At 54.7% G+C, this 18,903-nt stretch overlaps 1 protein-coding gene across 2 annotated transcripts in view; it reads right to left on the reverse strand.

Moving 5' to 3' along the window:
* Positions 1 to 18,727, reverse strand: part of ECE1 (endothelin converting enzyme 1) — a 115,598-nt gene extending 96,871 nt beyond the window's left edge. For both annotated transcript variants that reach the window (XM_059376549.1, XM_059376547.1), the window contains exon 1: positions 18,626 to 18,727. In XM_059376549.1, the coding sequence (XP_059232532.1) occupies positions 18,626 to 18,628 (3 nt within the window). In that variant the 5' untranslated portion in view covers positions 18,629 to 18,727. The remainder of the gene's footprint in view (positions 1 to 18,625) is intronic.
* Positions 18,728 to 18,903: the final 176 nt, after the last annotated feature.

Here is an 18,903-nt window from a genome sequence, read left to right on the forward strand (position 1 = left end):
TATTTTTCACACCTCTGGGTGGTATTTCTTTGCCCTGTTTTATATATGAGAAAACGAGCCTCAAAGAGGTAAAAACAGTTGAGTAAAGGTCACCTTGAAAAACATGGGCGCCCTGGGGGAGGGTATTAGACTGGAGGCAGGCCCCTCATTCCTGTCTGAGGAGGGTGGTTGGGGGCACCCCCGCCGCCCCTCCCTGGGCCCCGGCTCATCACTAACTGATCAAGCCCACCGCTCACTCCCTTGCTGAAGCTGGATTTTCAGTCCCTTCCAACTCCTCAGTAGGGGGTGCTGGCCGCCCCCCCCCCTTCAGGCACCTTCTTCACTTGATCAGCCTCAAGAGGTTAAGGGGTGAAATGGGCCAGCACACCATGACAGCTTTGTCTAGGGTGACCCAGACGGCTGAGGGGATGCGGTTTACGGGGTTAACCACGTCCAGCTGTCCCCACCAACAATCGCCCTGGGACCCCTCCATCCACAGCTAGGGCACTCCTCACGACTGAGAAACAAGGTTGGAGGAGACTGAAAGGGGGGGGGTCTCCCCGCCCCCGAACCCTTCCTCTCTCTTCCCACATAACGAGAAGCATTTCAGCCTTGAAGAAATGACTCACATCTCCTCAGAGAGGCCGGGGCTGGGCTGAGTCAGGCTGGGGGAGCCCGACGGTCACTAATCGGCCTGCTTGGGCTGAGGCGGCTCTGGGCCCCAGGAAGGCAGGCGACAGACAGACACAGAGACGGCAGAGACAAGCGGCTAGTGGCTCTCCCAACCCACCCTTGAGCCTGTCACTGGGTGTCGCCCAGCGTTGCTCACATGGAACTTGGTAGAGAAGAAAATTCCTCTGGACTTTCCTGAACGAGGTTTCTGGCTGACTCACGGCCACCTGGGGACAGCAAGCGAACTCACAAATCACCAAAGAAGGAAAAAGCGATTCCTATGAAGCAATCTCTTCAATGGCTGGATCAGAGATCACCAGCACGAATGCTCACTTCCATCTTTGTTCTGGGCTTTGTTCTTTCTAGCAGCACATCCTACATGAGCTGGGGGTGGGAACGGACGGCAAAGTGAAATTTTATATATTCAGTGCTACTTCTCCATTAGCTGGCATTAGACACATAGAAATGTGTCCCCAGTGACAACACGAACCATCAGCTGGCCACAGGATGGCTTGGCCCCCATCCCGGGCCCCGCCTTATCTCAGCCGTGTGAGGCCGCGCCCTCCTCCGCTCATCCTCATCCTTCACTGGGCACACGCTGACCGCAAGTGTGCAAGACAGCAGTCTCTGCCCTTGAGGACTTCCCCTGCAGGGGAGAGAAGTAACAGTCAGAATGAAAGTAACCATATGAGGGCACCTGGGTGGCTCAGTGGGTTAAAGCCTCTGCCTTCGGCTCAGGTCAGGATCCCAGGGTCCTGGGATCAAGCCCCGCAAGGAGCCTGCTTCCCTTCCTCTCTCTCTCTGCCTGCCTCTCTGCCTACTTGTGATCTCTGTCCGTCAAATAAATAAATAAAATCTTAAAAAAAAAAAGAAAAGAAAGAAAGTAACGACATGAATGTCTTGAGGACAGAACAGTGCCTGTTCTATACGCTGCTCCACGCATGCTGCCAGCTGCCTGCCGTCCCGAGGGTGCCACCTGCTCCCCTCCAGGAGGACCCCTGCCTGGGGCTCCAGGGCAACCTTCTGCCTGGCTGGCCTTCTCTCATCTCTGGCCCTTCTGAGCCCGAAGCACACCCCGCCTCCACCCTGATGTGGGACCCTTCATAGGAGCCAAAAAGAAACTCTGATTCTGGAGTCAGCCAAAACACTGGCTCCGCCATCTCTAAGCAGTGTGGCCTCACCAGGCCTCAGCATCCTCATCTGTTCAATGGGGACGCAACAGGACCCATCCCTTGAGAATCAATTCCAAGAAAATGAGTCAACACATGTGCTGTTCACCCCAGCGCCTGGCTCAAAGTGGATGCTCCCTAAACTGTGGTTCCAGGTCAGGGAGCCCTGAGAACAGGTGTTAGAAAGAGTTATAAAGGGGTCCCAGTACTGGGAACTCCTGGCTTCTCTGTGAGGCCGCTAGTGGCCCGTACACCAACCCACCTCATTTCCAAACCCGCTGCCCATTTCACACCAACGCCATGATTTCCAGAACCGAGCTCCCTACTGTGGGAAGGGAACCTTCTTAGACTTGTCCTAAACTTGCCTCACCCTGATGCACCAGGACCAGGGGGCTGAGTCAGTAGCACTGAATGTTGCCCCTGCCCCTTCTCAGACCTCATCTTTCTTCCATCCGATGTTCTGAGCCAACAATAGCGGCTTTCCAGGCTCGGCAGCCACACAGCACACTACTCCCTGAGCAAAAATAGCCATGCGGGGGAGCGTCCCGCCCAAGCTAAGGCAGGGGCCACAAAGGGGGGAGCTGGGGTGGGTGGTGGGGGGAGGGGGTGTGGCAGAAGGAGGAGAGCACATCTCTTGAGTGCCCACTGACTGGCAGGGTGAGAAAGGCCGGGTCACTGGGGGAGACACAGAACCCCAGGAGACTGTGGGGGCGGAGGGAGGGCTGGTCTCCAGGAGAGCAGGGGAGCCAGTCCCCACAGAGGGATCGGGCCCAGGTCCAAGGTCTGGGACAATGCCCGGGGAGAAGAGTGAGGTGAGTGGGCTCTAGAACCTGGTAAGAAAAAAGGAGCCCAAAGCGACTCCAAATTCTAAGAAGAATGGGGGCTCAGAGGGGTTGAGTTTCACAACGGGGCGCTAGAGCTGTCTTGGATCCCAGGAGCCGAGTGTTCAGGCCAGGGTGGGAGGCAGGGAGAGGCCTGCAGAGCTAGAAATTCCCTTCAGTGAACATCTCCGTGGTCGTATTTGCCAGACAAGCTTCACTGGGGGAAGAAAACAGAAGCCTGCAAAAGGTAGGACAGTTTCCACTTCAAGAGGTTTGGAGGAAGGGGTGTCCCCTTGCTGCTGGGGAGATGGCACTGGGCAACGACTAGGCCCAGGCTTTCTTGTGGCTTGTTTCTCTCCACAGCATGGCATCTCCTAAGAGCCCAGGGAGGGGCTGCTTGTGTGGAGTTCTTCCAACCACCACCGCCCCCCCAGGCCCACTTCTGTGGACTCCTTCAAAGCCTGGGGAGGGCCTCAGTGCAGAGGTCACAGAGAAAGAATCTGGAGGTCACAGTACAGCCCCTCCCCACCCCCAGCTGCTTCAAAGACAGAATGTGTGCACATGAAGCATCCCCCTCCCTAGAAGCCACCAGTCTTTCGGGGAGGGGTTGCGGGGAGGGGGTCCAGACACCAGAAGGCCTGGAAGAATTCTGCAGGTGTGGCTGCGGGAATCTTGGCCCTGAGTCAAGAGTTTCACGGGAGGCCTGGGATGTGAGTTTTGATACTGAGCTATGTATGACCCAGACCCAGAGCAGCTCACACAACTTTGTACGCTCTGTTCTCACCTGTCAAAGCACTGGGCCGGGTCCCCAGCCCCAGCCCAGACAATCCCCATCGGCTCTACTCCCTCAGTGTCTCCGCCTCTCCCTTGCCATTACCACCAGCCTGGGCTGAACCAGCCCCCCCCCCCCCCCCCCCCCCCCTTTAAGATTTTTTTTTTTTAAGATTTTCTTTATTCATTTGACAGAGAGAGAGAGAGAGAGAGATCACAAGTAGGCAGAGAAGCAGGCAGGGAGAGGGGTGGAAGTAGGTTCCCTGCTGAGCAGAGAGCCCGATGCGGGGCTCAATCCCGGGACCCTGAGATCATGACCTGAGCCGAAGGCAGAAGCTTTAACCCACTGAGCCACCCAGGTGCCCCAAGATTTTCTTTTAAATAATCTCTCCACCCAACGTGGGGCTCAAACTTACATCCCCAAGATCTAGAGTCACACATTCTACCAACCAAGCCAGGCCGGTGCCCCCGGTCCTGTTATTCTGAAGGTTTAGATAATGCTTTAGACAGACTGGTTACCAGTGTCTTCATTAGGACTGACAGAAATGTCTTTCAGGACTCCCCGCCTCCTTTTGCCTCAGTTTCTACCCAGCGATGTTCTGATGGCTGACATGACAAAAGAAAATCCCATGACAATGCTGAGCCCAGAGCAGGTATGTAATAAACCAGGATTTCCAAAGTGTGAGCCGTGGCCCACCAGCATCAGAATCAGGGAGTCTGTCGGAAATGTTAGGTTCCTACACCCCCTCCAAACTTACTGAATCAGAAAGTCTGGGGCAAGGGCAGTGAAATTTGCATTTGCAGAATCTCTGGTGATTTTCATGCACACTCAAGTCCGAGAAGCATGGCAACCAACGCAATCTTATTGCTGTTGCCACTAACCTGGAAGTCCTGGGCGCCCTGACTCTAAGTCCAGAGGTTATCGGGATGGGGTCAGGGCATCTGTCTCCAGAAAAGCACATGGTTCATCGTAAACGGATATGCTTCCTAACAGCTTCAAAACATGAGCCCGGGAAAGACAAATACCTTCTGATTTCACTCAAATGTGGAATTTAAGAAAGAAAAACAGAGGAACATAGGGGAAAGGAAGGAAAAATGTAGTAAGATGGAGACAGAGAGGGAGGCAAACCATAAGAGACTCTTGACTCAGGGAGCCTGGGTGGCTCAGTGGGTTAAGCCTCTGCCTTTGGCTCAGGTCATGATCCCAGGGTCCTGGGATCGAGCCCCGCATCGGGCTCTCTGCTCAGCAAGGAGCCTGCTTCCCCCTCTCTCTGCCTGCCTCTCTGCCTACTGTGATCTCTATCAAATAAATAAATAAAATCTTTAAAAAAAAAAAAAAAACTCTAGGGAACAAAGGAAGGTGGCTGTGAGGTGGGGGGTTGTAACTAGGGGCTGGGTATGAAGGAAGGCCCGTAGTGGAATGAGCCCTGGGTGCTCTATGCAACTGATGAATCACTAAATTCTACCCCTGATACTACACTATATGTGAACTAATTTGAATTTAGATAAAATCTTGAAAGAAAAACAAAAGCAAAACAAACAAAAAACATGAGCCTAGGCCTTGGGATTTGCCAAATCAAAGTATAAATTCTGGTTCTTGCACGCATTTGCTTAGCTGTGGGACCTCAGGTAAGGGGCCCGACCTCTCTGAGTCACCTTCCTCAATTTTAAAATCGTGATAAACAACCTCCACCGGCCAGGGTTGTTGGGATAATCTGAGGAAGTGCCTTATGCAAACTACATTTCAGGTGCTAGGTGGGAGAAGGGGGGAGGGTGAAAACCCCAACAGGAAGCGTCTCACTGTCTCCCGTGCCTCCTCGGCTGCCACAAGGGCTCTGGAGGGCTGCCACAAGGGCTCTGGAGGCGGAAGGTGTGTGTCATCCTCACACACCACAACTCCTGGCCATCTAGAGAAGGCAGAGACCCTCTCTGAGAGGCCAGCCAACCCCCATCCCCCGAAGTCCTTGCTGTCAGCCAGGTTTACGAGGAGCAGAAGCAGGGGTTACATGGGTGAGAACATAGACTCTGAAGACAAGACTGTGCCGGTTAAAAATTTTGGCTCTGCCACTACTGGCTCCACCTGGCTGGCAAACTCCTACCCACCCTTCAAGACCCAACCAAATGGGGGGTCTGGGTGGTACAATCGGTGGAGTGTTCCGCCCTTGATTTCAGCTCAGGCCCTGATCTCAGGGTCATGAGAACGAGCCCCATGTCAGGCTCTGTGCTCAGTGCAGAATCTGCTTAAGATTCTCTCTTCCTGGGGCGCCTGGGTGGCTCAGTTGGTTGAGCAGCTGCCTTCGGCTCAGGTCATGATCCCGGCATCCTGGGATCAAGTCCCGCATCGGGCTCCTTGCTCGGCAGGTAGTATGCTTCTCCCTCTGCGTCTGCCTGTGTCTCTCCCTCTCTCTCTCTGACAAATAAATAAAATCTTTAAAAAAAAAAATTCTCTCTTCCTCTCCCTCTGCCTCTCTTGCTCATGCTCTCTCTCTCTCTCAAATAAATCTTTTTTTAAAAAAGACCCAAACTTCAGTATCATCTCCTGGGGCCAACTTAGTCATCTGCTTCTCTGGGCCCTCAAAGGCTCCTGCCCACACACTCAAATACTATTCAGGAATTTACCTGTTGACTTGTCTATCTTTCCCACAGACCTGGGAGCTCCTGGAGGGCACCCTCACATCTGCCACAAAGAATGTACTCAGCTAAATGTTGATTCAGTCTGAATTCCAACTTTCTCAGCCCTCTTGGTTCCCTTCCCTTCCCCCAGTAAATGCCTCCTACTCTACTCCCTGTTCCTCTTCCGGAGAGAGACCCTTTATTCTCTAGGAGTTTAACTTCCAGATGCCTCTCTCCTGAAGGTCTGAACCTGCTCATCCCAGAGCTGATGTGTAAGGAAGCCTGTACAAAAAGACCTAATATTCACTTCTCCACCTGTGCTGACTACAAAGACTCCCACGGAAGGTGAAATGCTCAGAGTCTGTGAGCCTGCCTGGTCCTAAGGACTGTGGGGAAAAGTCAGTTCTAAATAATGATTTTTTTTTTTTAGGATTTCATTTATATATTTGACAGAGAGAGATTGCAAGTAGATCACAAGAGACAGGCGGAGGTGGGGAGGAAAGCAGAGAGCAGGCTCCCCGCTCAGCAGAGAGCCTGATGCAGGGCTCGATCCCAGGACCCTGAGACCATGACCTGAGACGAGGGCAGAGGCTTAACACACTGATCCACCCCAGGCGCCCCAAAAGTCAGTTCTAGATGAAGCAATTCTAGCATCGTCAGTAAGAACCTGGGCTCTGTGACCAAACTGCCTGGGGTTCAAATCTTCCTCTGCGCTTACTGACTGAGAGCAATACATTGCCTCTCCGTGCCTCAGTTTCCCCTGTAAAACAGGGTTAATAAGTACCTCATAGGGTTGACGTGAGGACTAGGTGAATTTATAACATAAAACATTTAGCTCTATTCCTGACACACAGCAAATAACGCCACGAACACCATTATCATCACGTAGTAATAGCTAAGCCTGGGAAACACTGCTGGCAGGAAAAAATAAAAAGATTATTGAGAAAACCCTAATGTGGGCAGAAGTGAATATATCCTCTCCCCCCAAGGACTCATTGGGCGTCAGTGGCCCCAGAAAGTCCTCAGAAGCAGCATGCCCAGCCCCGTGCTGATTACGTTCTAACCACAGCAGAGCCCCGTCTCCTGGGCTCACCATGGACTGTGGGCTCGCTCAGAACAGCTCTGTCTGCACGTTCTCCCAGCACAGGCTGACACAGAGCAGAGTGGCGGGAATGTCTTCCAAATAAACAAGCTTGCAATGTAACCTGAGTCTTTGACCGAGGCTCCAAGCACAGTCCTTCCAGGGAGGCCCCTTTCACTGGTAAGGTTAAGTACCTATTGCCCAAAGCATACATCCCTAGAGACTCCCCAAATCCCTCCTGATCCCACCAGGAGCTGGGAATACAGAGAGGAAAAGGCAGGGGCTCTGCTAGAACTCCCATCTAGAAAGAAAAATCAGCTCACAGACACTAGGCACTCCCCATACGGCAGGCATGGATCCTACACTTTACAAGAATTACACTGCTTGTTTATAAACAACCCTATGAGGGACGCCTGGGTGGCTCAGTTGGTTAAGCAGTTGCCTTTGGCTCAGGTCACGATCCCAGAGTCCTGGGATCGAGTCCGGCATGGGGCTCCTTGCTCAGCAGGGAGCCTGCTTCTCTCTCTGCCTCTGCCTGCTGCTCCCCTTGCTTGTGCTCTCTCTCTCTCTCTGTCAAATAAATAAATAAAATATTTAAAAAAAAAATAAACAACTCTATGAGTTTTGGTACTATTATTGTCCCATTTTCCTCAGGCAGAGGCAAAGGTGAAGAATTAAGGACTCTGCGTGAGGTTGCTTGGGTAAGTGGCAGAGCTGGGACTCAGACCTACGCAGGCTGGTCCCGGAGCTCTAGCTCTGGATCCGTGCTCATGCAGGGAGGCGTTGACAGGGTGGGAAGTCTCACCTAAAGTGACTTGTGCCCTGACAGAAGGGAGTCCGGGGTGGGAAGTGAAGGCAGCTGGGGCAACGCAAGACAGGCGGGAGTTGGTCAAGAAAATGTCTAAGACCAGCTGTGGAAAGAGGAGCCGGCCTGCTGCTGTTATCAGCGACCCCCCATCTCTAGGAGTTGAACCCTGATTGTGCACCCGACAGGCTCCAATCTTACTAGCTCTCATTTTAGTGATCACCCAGGCAGGTGATTGTTACCCCCACTTCACAGATAGGAAGCCAAAGCCTCAGAGAGGAAAATTTCCCTGCTGAAAGGTCCTTTACAGGACACCTAAGTGGTGGATCCTGGGTTCAAGTTCAAGTCAATACCACAGCCCCCACTCTTAAGCCTCAGGCCACACTGGACGTACAGGAGTCAGTGAGTGCAGGGACCGGAGGCAGAAGGTGGGGAGTCAGGCAGCATTCCCTGCTAGGCCGGCCTTTACGGTCTCTCTGCCCCTTACTCGGGCTGGAGGCAGACACAATCGCTCCAGCCCACATGAGGGGTGTGTGTGTGTGTGTGTGTGTGTGTGTGTGTGTGTGTGTTGGGGCTGGCAGTTAAGGACCTTGTTTAAGGGTCTCCCAACTATCTGGGGAAGTAAAGTAAGCAAGCAGCCATGGGGCGGGCTGACGAAGACAATTTCCTCACCTCCCCGGCTTCGGCACATTGACCAGAACCAGAAATCAGCACAAATGAAGGCTAGTCCCAGATATTCTTTCCAGCACGACACAAGGCTTAGAACGACAGAACCACAACAGTAATAATGTTGATGACGGCACCCATTACCGAGGACCTACTGCACGCACCCTCCTACGAGCTTTACACAGCCTTACAAGAATCATTTCAATGTAACACCATCATGAGAAAGATGGTACTATTTTCCCCTTCTGCAGGACGGGGGAAACGGAGGCTCGGAGAGAGTCACTGGCCCAAGGTCATGTAGCTGGGACGAGAACCCAGGTCTGTCTGGCTCTGAAACCCACATCTTTTTTTTTTTTTTTTAAGATTTTATTTATTTATCTGACAGACAGAGATCACAAGTAGGCAGAGAGGCAGGCAGAGAGAGAGGAGGAAGCAGGCTCCCTGATGAGCAGAGAGCCCGATGTGGGGCTCGATCACAGGTCCCTGGGATCATGACCTGAGCTGAAGGCAGAGGCTTTAACCCACTGAGCCACCCAGGCACCCTGAAACCCACATCTTAACCAGAAAGAACACTCTATCTCCCTGGTCCAGGAGACCAGGGTCTAAGTCCCTCTTCTAACTCTCTGCGTGGCCTCAGGCAAATTTCCTTTCCTTTCAGAGGCTTTGTCTTCCCGCAACAGGTTGGTCTAGATGACATCTAAGTCACACTTCCACTTCAGCCTTCTGTGACTCTGAGAATCGCCATGACCTCTTGCCCTCTCCCCACCCACCACTCCAGGAAGCCCTGCAGGGTGCCGGCGAGCCTCCCACTCCATGCCCGCAGAAAAACATGAAGTATTGCCTTCTTCTGGCTGCCTCGTGATCCCAACCAGCCAGGACACCCAGAACCGCAAAGCCACAGGATTCCCTCGAGCTGGGCCGTGGGAGCAGGAGCCCAGAGGGCAGAGGGGCCGGGCAACCCCTCGCAGCCACCACTTCCTCTGCCCTCACTTCTCCAGGGTGTGCGGAAGTAGGGGAAGCAGGCTTTGGCTCTGTGCCCTTCTGGCCCATTTCTCTGGGTCCCCGTGGCCTGGGGTGGTGGGAATGTGGCCACTTTGGGGGAATCCCGAGCTCACTCTGGAAGGTCAAGTTCAAGTGGAGGTTTTAGGACAAAAACCTTTGCTGGGCTCCAAAGGCAATTTTCGCCCACCAAGCTTTGTGGCCGGAACGTCCTGTGGCATCTGGGATGTCCTGTCTCCCTCTCTCCCATCCTCTGAAGTGGCTGCTAACATCCCAGATCCTGGAGTGAGACAAGCCTCCCCCTCAGGACAGGTCAAAAGCACTAAGATCCGGCTCCCCCTTCACCTGCCACCAGCCGCCCTGCCTCGCTCCTGCCCCCTGCAGTTCATCCTCTGCACAGCAGCCAGAGCCTTGGCAAAACCTAAACCAGTCATCTCCCTGCTTGGAGCCCTGCAGCGGCCTCCCATCACTCTCAGACCAAAATGTCAACTCCCCCAGCCCCCGTCCCCATGATTGACAAGGCCCTGCACGACCTGGCCCCTTTTCCCCTGCTCCCTCTGTCCAGCCACAGCAGGCTTCTTGCTGCCCAAAACATGCCAAACCCCACATCCCTCTCTCAGAACTCTCCTGCCCCACATCTTTGCCCAGCTGCCCTCTCCTCATCCTTCAGGACTCGGCTCAATGTCACCTCCTTTCCTGCTGACCCATTTGAGTAGTTCCCTCTCTACCTCTCAGCTAACTCACCACTACATCACTCGGTTTTCTTTTCTTTCTCTGAAGTGATCCTTCTGGTTGGTTGGGTTGCTTGTGCAGTCCCTCTCCTCCACTGCATCTCCTCAAGGGCAGGGATTTTGCTACTCCATCCACTTTGGTTCCTACAATGAGCTGGGACCTCATTTTGTCCTTACAACTAACTCTGCAGGTGAGGATGCTGGAGTTCAGAGAGGTATACTGACTTGCCCAAGGTCACACAGCAAGGAAGTGGCAGGATTGAGACCCAGGTCTGCCTGATACCCAGGCCATTTCTGCCAGGCCTCCATGGAAGAGACTCCCACGGCCAGGGGCCCACTTCAGGGGGCTCTTGCCCAGAGAGGACCAACTCACAGTGAGGCTCTTAGCAAGGGTACCAAGAAGGAAGGGCCTGTCTACTTCCTCAGTGCCCCCTCCTCAGAGATACAGGGCAGCTGGGGCTCACGAGTGGGGCAGGCACAACCCTAGAGGTGAAGAAGCATAACCTTCAATCTACCCAATGTTGTGCAGAAGGGGAAACTGAGGACCAGGGCAAGGGAGGGATTTAAAGTCGCACAGACTGGTAAAGCTTCACAGCCTGGGGTCTCCAGATCCAAGAACCCTTCCTTGCCCCCAGAAATGACAAGTGAGACCCAGAGCACAGGTTCTAGGAAGAGTGCCAGTCCCAGAGCTGCCAGGCCCCGAGGGCAGGGGCAGGGCCAGCAGAGTGCATCTGAAGCCCTAAGACAAAGAAAAGTCTCAAATTTCTTCCTTCTTTCAGAAAAGATTCGTCAGGAGTCTACTCGAGGCTAGACCTTGGGCCTGTCGGTAGAGGCGAGCAATTTTCCAAGCAATACTCGGAAAATGGACACCTCCCTGGAGAAACACCTGGTAGTTTCTCCGAGAGTGAAAGACACACAGACCCTCAGACCCAGCAGGCCCCCTCCCCAGACCCACCCGTGAGAAATGCTTGCGTAGGCCCACCAAGAGACACACGGGAATGTCACAGCTGCCCAGACAGGAACGTCGTCCATACGTGTGCATCTGCCCAGTAGGACGCCTGCAACAGAGCACATTCTGGAACATGCAATAACGTGGGCCAACGGAAAACTGTTCACTGTTGACTGAAGCTGAAGGGAACCAGACCCAAGAGGACATACTTTGAATTCATCCGATAAAGTTCAAAACCAGGAGAAACCAGGGTGACAGAAAGCAGATCAGCAGCCACCTGTCGCAGACAGAGATGGAAAGGGGCACCGGGAACTTTCTGGGGAGGTGGAAGTGTTCTACGTTTTGCTCTAGGTGGCGGTTATACAGGGCTATACATTTGTAAAAACAGCAGCACAAGACGTGTGCATCTTACTTAAGGAAATTACACGACTTAGAAGATGCCCGGTCTTGCCCTGAGGAAGCCCACAGCCCTGCCGAACAGGACGATCGTGAGAGCAGCTGGTGTCGCCGGGGCCCCACTGTGTGTCAGGGACAGAGCCGGCTTCTTCGGGAACAGCAGGTGACTAATGCTTGCAACTACTGTCCAGAAGAGGCCCCAATATCTCCACGTCAGAGGGAGGAAAACGAAGCTCAGAGAGGGGACTGCGTCCAAAGGGACATGGCAGAAAGGGAGGGAGCAGTCCCCACCTCCCTGCCTTCCTCACCCCACACTGCGAGGTCACTGGTCCCCACGCAGCTGCCACCTCCCCAGGGCCTAAGGGAACAGTGAGCGTGGGCTGGATTTCTGTGAAAGAGCTGCTTAGGAAATGCCTTCTTCCTCCGCCTTCCGCCCCCTCCACCCTCCCTCACCCCCTCACTGCCACAGATCTCTGAGGTCACTGCAGCCCTGGCCTTCCGCCCAACCAGAAGGAGCCCAGGAGGCTGGGCAGCTGTGTGCTGGGGGGTGAGGGGTAGGGGTGGTGCTGACCAAGGGGCTTTCTCCGCTCCTGGGCTCCCCTGACCCAGCCCGTGGCCCCCAGAGGGCCAGGAGGGCTTGAGGTTAGAGACCCCACCCTTGGCTCCAGCTCACATGTGACGTAACCCAGTGTCTGGACTCGGAGAATCATAAAATGTTTATTTGGAATAACAACCACCACCATTACCGCGGCTTACTCAGTTCTTACCCTGCGCCAAGAGCTGGAGTTTGATCCGTGGCTCCTCACCAACATCCCCCTGAAGTAGGCACAGTTGGGATCTCATTTTACACAGGAAGAAATGGAAGCTCTGCAGGGTTCAGTGACTTCCCACAGCCTCACAGCGAGAGAGCAGAGACATGGGGATTTGAACCCAGGTCTGCCCTGCTTCAGGCCCCTGTTCCACACCAGAGCGCTGTGTCTGTAATCCCGCAGGTTATTGCTGAAAGTGCCCCTGAGGAGGTCTGTTCCAGCCCCACGGGGCTACAGATGGGAGAACGAAGGCCCTGGAAGCTCTTGCTCAGAGCCACACATAGAGTTCGTGGCAGGGCTTGGCCAGGAAGCTACATTTGTCCCCTTGGCCTGGCTTTCGGTGACCAGAGCCTCGGAGCGGGCCACATGCACCTGGATGGGCAGTGCGTGGGAGGCAGAGAGGCCTGGTTCCAGGCAGAGGTAAATATTGACATGATGGTGTTTACACTGTAACCCTACCCCTCCCGGCTGGGCCTCATACCCGTCCTGTCCCCCCCGCCAAGGAGGAAAAGGAGCTTATGGGGAGGAGAGTCAGGGGAGGAGGCTTCTGGGCTGGGGCAGCTGCTCGTGCTCCCAGGGGCCAGTGGGCAGGAAGCCTGGGACATCTTCAGGCAGGGGGTTGCTGCAGCCCACAGGGCAAGGCCAGGAACCAGGGAGATGGCGTCGGAACTGGGAGTCGCAGGCCTGGGTTTCAGTCCTCGCTCTGCCACGGATTGTTGATGGGACCCCAAAACAGTCAGTGACCAGCGGGGAAAGGATTGGGGTAACTGTCAGGGGCTCTGCAAATGTGAAAAATAACATTTCAGCTTGGTCAACGTCCGGCCCCAGTCACCTTCCAATGCCTCTGGCCGCTGCCCGGCAGTCCTGTCCCTCCCTGTCCCCAGGGGGGCTTTCCTGGGACAGCAGAGTTTCTGCTCAAGTGGGTGGCAGCTTGGGACTGAAGCCAGGATCCCGAGGAATCAGGAATTCACTACCTGGTTCCAGTCCCTAGTTCCCAAAGTGATCTGTGAGTGTCAGCTTCCACAGCTCTGTCCTGGGGATAAACCTACTTCCTGGGGTTCCCATGAAGGTCAGAGAGGTTTGCTTTTAAGTCCCAGGCACATGGAAGGTCATCGTTTTGCCCCTCAGTTTTCCCACCTATGAAATGGGGAAGGTGAATCAGATGTTCAGAACACAAGCACGCTTTGGTTTTAAGCTCTAGTAGCCAAGGCCTCACTGTCTCCAAGCCCTGAAGTTAGATCCTCCCTTAGCTAATTTCCCGAATGTTCTCCAGAAACTTGTTCCTCTGTTTACATCTCCCCAAAGGATCCCCCACCACCACCAAGGGCTCTGTGGGGAGGAGGGAGCTGTTCCAAGGCTTGTCAGTGAGCCAAGACAGGCTGTGGATCTTTCTGCCACCTCTGCTCTTGGGGACCCCTGGGGAAGGGGAGAACTCCAAGGCCCTAGACCCCCAGTGCCACTCACTGATTGAGGGGTTCACTTAGCGTTGGTTGTTCATTAAACTCCCCCCCCCCACCACAGATTATAATTCCTTAGGGACAGGAGAGTATCTTCATATTTTCATTTCTCTAAAACTTGGCTCCTAGGAAACATACCATTTCACTAACTTGCCATAGGAAGCACAAATGCCATCTCTTCTGGGAAGCCTTCCCTAATATATACTCATGCCAAGGGTGACTCTAGAGTGGTATCCCCAGGTTGGCACCATCCTATTCTACCTGGTTTTAGAGACATGTGGGGATTTCATCCTTCTCATTTGATCAAAGTTCCTTGAGGCCAGGAGCCCCACTGTTGTTTGTACGAAAATATGTGGAGGACGGTCAGTGTCCACAGGGAATGGGCTTTATGCAACCTCCGGGGCCACCGCCTCCCCTCTCTTCGCTGCCCGTGCTGGGCAGCAGGATGGGGCTGTTGGGTGGGGTAGGAGGGGCAGTAACTAAGTGTCTAGTCCACTATCGTCTCTCCTAGGACCACTCCACCTGCTTCCTAACAGGTTTTCTGGCTCCCGGCCTCACCCCTGTTGACTATCTCAAAACACAACTCTGACCACATCACTTCCTGCCTCTGAACTCCAGAGTGGCTCCCCAGTGTCCTTAGGATAGAGGCCCCAGATCTTTAACAAGCCCCTCCCTGCATGCACCTGCTCGGGGCCGCCTCCCACACATCATCTTCTCAGCCTCCAGACCCAGTGACTGCTGAAGGCTCCGTGACTGGTCCCATCTCTCACCTACGGCTCCCTCCACCTGGAACCCAGTCACCCTTCAGACCACGCATTCTTGAGACCATGGCTTTCATGCCACGTCCTCGGGGAGCCTCGTCTGATCCCCAGGTGAGGTTCCCCTCTCTGCTTCCCAGCTCCCCACATGTCTCCTTGGTGACTGCAGTTGCCCTTTTCATTTCCTGCTCCTTATCTGCCTGTCCGCCCGACTGTGGAAGAGAGATCTGTCGCTCTCCTTCAGGCTGACGGCCGCCCCGACGCCTGGTCCCATGCCAGGCAGACTTGTTTGCTGAACGAGTGAACGCAGCACTGTGACTATGGCCGGGGTGCTTACCTAGCTGACAAAAAAGAAAAAAAAAAAAATGGAGTGGGAATACGAAAAGTCATAAACCTTTGCCGATGACTCCTCCCTCACAGTAGACATCAAAGTGTGGACTTTAGCCAAGCGGGTTACATCGTGGCCAATGCCTGAAACTTTCTGCTGAACCCACCTGTGGACAGTCCTCTGACTACTCAAATCTTGTTGCTCCCCACAGGGTCTGATCTCTCCCATCCTAAGAAACCATCTACCTTGTTGTTAACAAAGATTCACGACGCACCTGTTTTCCACAAATCTCAGCATTGTCAGGAAAGCTGAGTGATCCAGGTACCAGCATAGACACTGAGCCGCAGAGAAAAGGGTACTGCGGGGCTCTGGGAAGCCGGAAGCGGGCCTCCGAGCGGACAGGTGCAGGGGGCATGTGGCTGGCCTCCCATCTTCAAAGAGTAACACCTTCTCAAGTTCTTAAGCTTTTCTACACTGGATCCTAGGTTGTATCCGTATGATATCCTGCCAGGGAAGCGAATCTGCTCCGCTCGGTAGGAAAAGAGGTGCAGAGAGGGGGAAAGAGTTGACCCAAGGTCACACAGCAAGCTGGTGGTACATCAGTGTTCAAACCTAGGCAGTGGCCCCTGTCCTCAACTCAGCCACTTACTTGACTCCCAACCCTTGGCTGTGGCTTTAAGCTCAGCCCCTAGGTTGGAGTGTGGAGGAACATTCTCAAGGCGTCACAACAGCAGAGAGGGAACACTGGGTCGGGCCTCCTTTCCCCCAACCTGTCTTCCTGGTAACCCTGGGCCTGCTCTGACCTTATCCTGCTGTGTGACCCTGGGCAATCTCCTTCACCTCTCTGTGCCTGCTGCTGGGTGGTATGAGGACAACTGAAGACAGGAGATACAAAAGCCTTCTCAGAACCCTCATCCCAAGCCTGCACTGGGGTGTCCACTTGAGGCCTTTAAGAACTGCACTGACTCCCCACCGAGGGGTTAGAGACCTGGATGGGGGGCTGGGGACCATAGGGGACATTCAGGCAGGACATGAGAAAATAGCCCACCTCCTCTCCAAAGGAACCCTGTTCGGAGCCCGGGGACCAGGGGAAACTTGGCCATGCTGGAAGGGAGCGAACATGGGATTTGTTTAAAACCCATGAAGCAGGAGATCCGAGGAATGAACTCTTTAGCAGCCCGGAATCACCCCCACCTCAGGAATGAGCACAGGGACTAGTGTTTAGGGGAAACCAAAATGACAGGGGCCAAGGAAGCGTGATGTCATCCTCCACCCCACCCACCCACCCCACGCACGGGGGGTCAACAATCCCCAGTGGGGCTCCAACCCCTCAGCCTAAGCGTTCAGCCATCTGGCCCCAGGCATGTCCCTTGCCTACTCTCTCTCCTGCTTTCTGGCTCTCTCATACCCAGGTGCCAAGCAAGCACCATTTCTGGCCTTTCCAAGTGCATTCCTTGTTGCACTCATGTCCCTGGTCCTCTGTTCACAGAGGTTCCCCTGCCTGGAAGTTCTTTCCAATTCAGATGTCACCCGCTCAGTGACATTTTCTCTTATCTCTCCAGTCAGGAAGAACTCCTCGCCTGGTGTGATACCTCTGACTCTCCCAGAGATATGCCATCTGGCCTGAGGATCCTTATAGACATTTATGAACTGGCAGAAGCTCCCCGAATGCTGTGTTAATGACAGTTTTCCCTCCTTAGCATAGGACATATAGTAAGTGTTCAATAAATCTTCATTGACTGATGAACAAAGGAATGGTTCTCTAAGTGTCACTGCCCCTTCTTCTCCCCTCACGATAACCTGTAATCCTTCTTCCCAACTAGCAAACAGGTTAGATGTCACACAGAATGTCCCAACTCAAGCTAAAGATGGTAGGGAAAGGAAATAAAGCTGTGTTGGAGCCAACACTCTCGCTGGGTTATCTCATCAAATCCCCCATTACTCCTGCAAGCCAAGACCTTTCGTCTCTTCTCACAGATGAGGAAACTGATGGTCAGAGGTGAGGGTTCGACTTGATCCAAGTCCCCACGGGGACATGGGAGAGCCAGGCTTCGAACCTGAATCTCTCTGATGCTAAAGTGTGGAAGGTTTCTCAGGTTGTAAGCCTCTGAAAAGTATCTCCATGGCAAGGTGCCCTCTCTTTTTTGGTAGTTTCTAAGGGGAAAAAAGTTGTCTTTCTGAGTAACTTAGATCAGGGTGGCTTTGAAGGCAGAGTGAAGGATATGACTTCTATGTCTCAACCCCTTTTACTGCTCCTGTGAAGAGACCTTAAATCAAGGGCCAGGCCACAGGGTGTGAGCTCCCTGCCACCGGAACTGTCCAAGTAGAGCATTCCAGGAGAGAGATTCCTGACCAAGGAGGCAGGCTGGCTCCAGTTGTATCTCTAAGACACAATTTCATTATTACTGACTCTGGGCAGGCAAATGGCAGAGGAGGAGGTAGATATTGGTGGGGAGAGGAGAGAGGAGGAAAAAGCGATTTGGGGAGGGGACGCCCGCTCTGGGTGGAGCAGAGTTCGGTCCTGGGATACCCGTGGGGAACTCCTTATGCCTACAGGGGTCCCATCTTGTCCCTGCCTGGTTCCCTTCAAGCTTGACAGCATCATTACATAGAAATGGAGGTAGCAATCTCCCTGGAACTGGCAGCCATCATCACCGGCACATGCCGTCCTCAAGCCCTCCCTGGTGACCTGTACTCACTTCACAGGGCACAGAACAGGACTAGGAGAGAGAATCAGAAGGGCCTGTCCAAGGGAAAGCAAAGAGAAGTAGGTGGCTTCCACCCCCATGATGTAGAAGTGATCATCAGGCCCTAGAGAGATTACTGAGAGGTCCAAGGTTTCCTTCCAGAGACAACACCCCGCCCTAAAACAGCCCCAACAAACCCAGCCTCAACCAAAAGGGTTTCTTTCCTGGGTTTCCAGAAACCCCCATGAAATCCCCCCTGCACGTCCCTTCTCCCTGGAGTCGCTTGCCAGCCCCCTCAACACCCCCTCCTCTGAGGACCCATTATAGGGAGATGCTGGGGAGAGCGGATTACCGAAAGTAGGGTCCCCAAGCACTCCCTGGTCTCTGACAGCCACCAACCTAGCTGCCTCTACCCCCTCGGGCCATAGGGGGACAGGCAGCCCCGAGCTCTTCGACCTCTACCTAGCCCTCCGAAATGCGCTAGGCTCGGCCACCCACGACGCCCCAAGCCCAGTCTCAGCCCCAGACCGACCTCGGCGTCCCGGGACATTTAGGTCCAACTGGACCCAGCCGCTCCGCGATTGTGCCCGACCTCCGTATCGGACCCAGCCCGGATGCCCGGGGTCTCCACTCCCTGCTAGGACTTCCGGACGCCCCAGACTAGAATTGCACCAACTGTCCCCGAACCGAATCGGCCACCCTGAGCCCTCCAAACCTGGCCGGGGCCAGCTGCCCAGACCCAAACTGAGCGCGGCCGCCCCCGACGGAAGCTCGGCGATGCAGCCCGGCCAGTCGAGTCTGGCCCGCGCGACCCCCGACTCCACGCCTTCAGAGCCAGTGCCGCAGCCCGCGCCCAGCCCCCCGCGAGCCCGGCCGAGTCCCCCCGCCGCTTGGCCGCCGGGGCAGTCGAGGCGGGGCCGGGTGCGGCACTCACCATAGCTCGCGCGCTCCGCTCCCGCACCGCTCCGCTCCCCGGGCCCGGCCCCGGCTCTCGGCTCCCGGCCGCGCTCCTCGGACGGCGCGGCTGCTCACTCCGGCCGCGCGCTCGGCTCCCCGCGGGCGAGCGCGGCTCCGGCGCCTGGCCCGGGGGAGGCGGGCCCGCCGAAGGCCAATAGCGGGGCGCGGGGGCTGGGCCGCGTGGCCAATCACGCCCCGAGCCCGGCCTCGGCCCCGCCCCTTCGCCTCCTTAACCCTCGGCGCGCCGGGCAGGGA

The sequence above is a fragment of the Mustela nigripes genome, chromosome 14, assembly GCF_022355385.1.
Source record: "Mustela nigripes isolate SB6536 chromosome 14, MUSNIG.SB6536, whole genome shotgun sequence".
Classification (NCBI taxonomy): Eukaryota; Metazoa; Chordata; class Mammalia; order Carnivora; family Mustelidae; genus Mustela; species Mustela nigripes.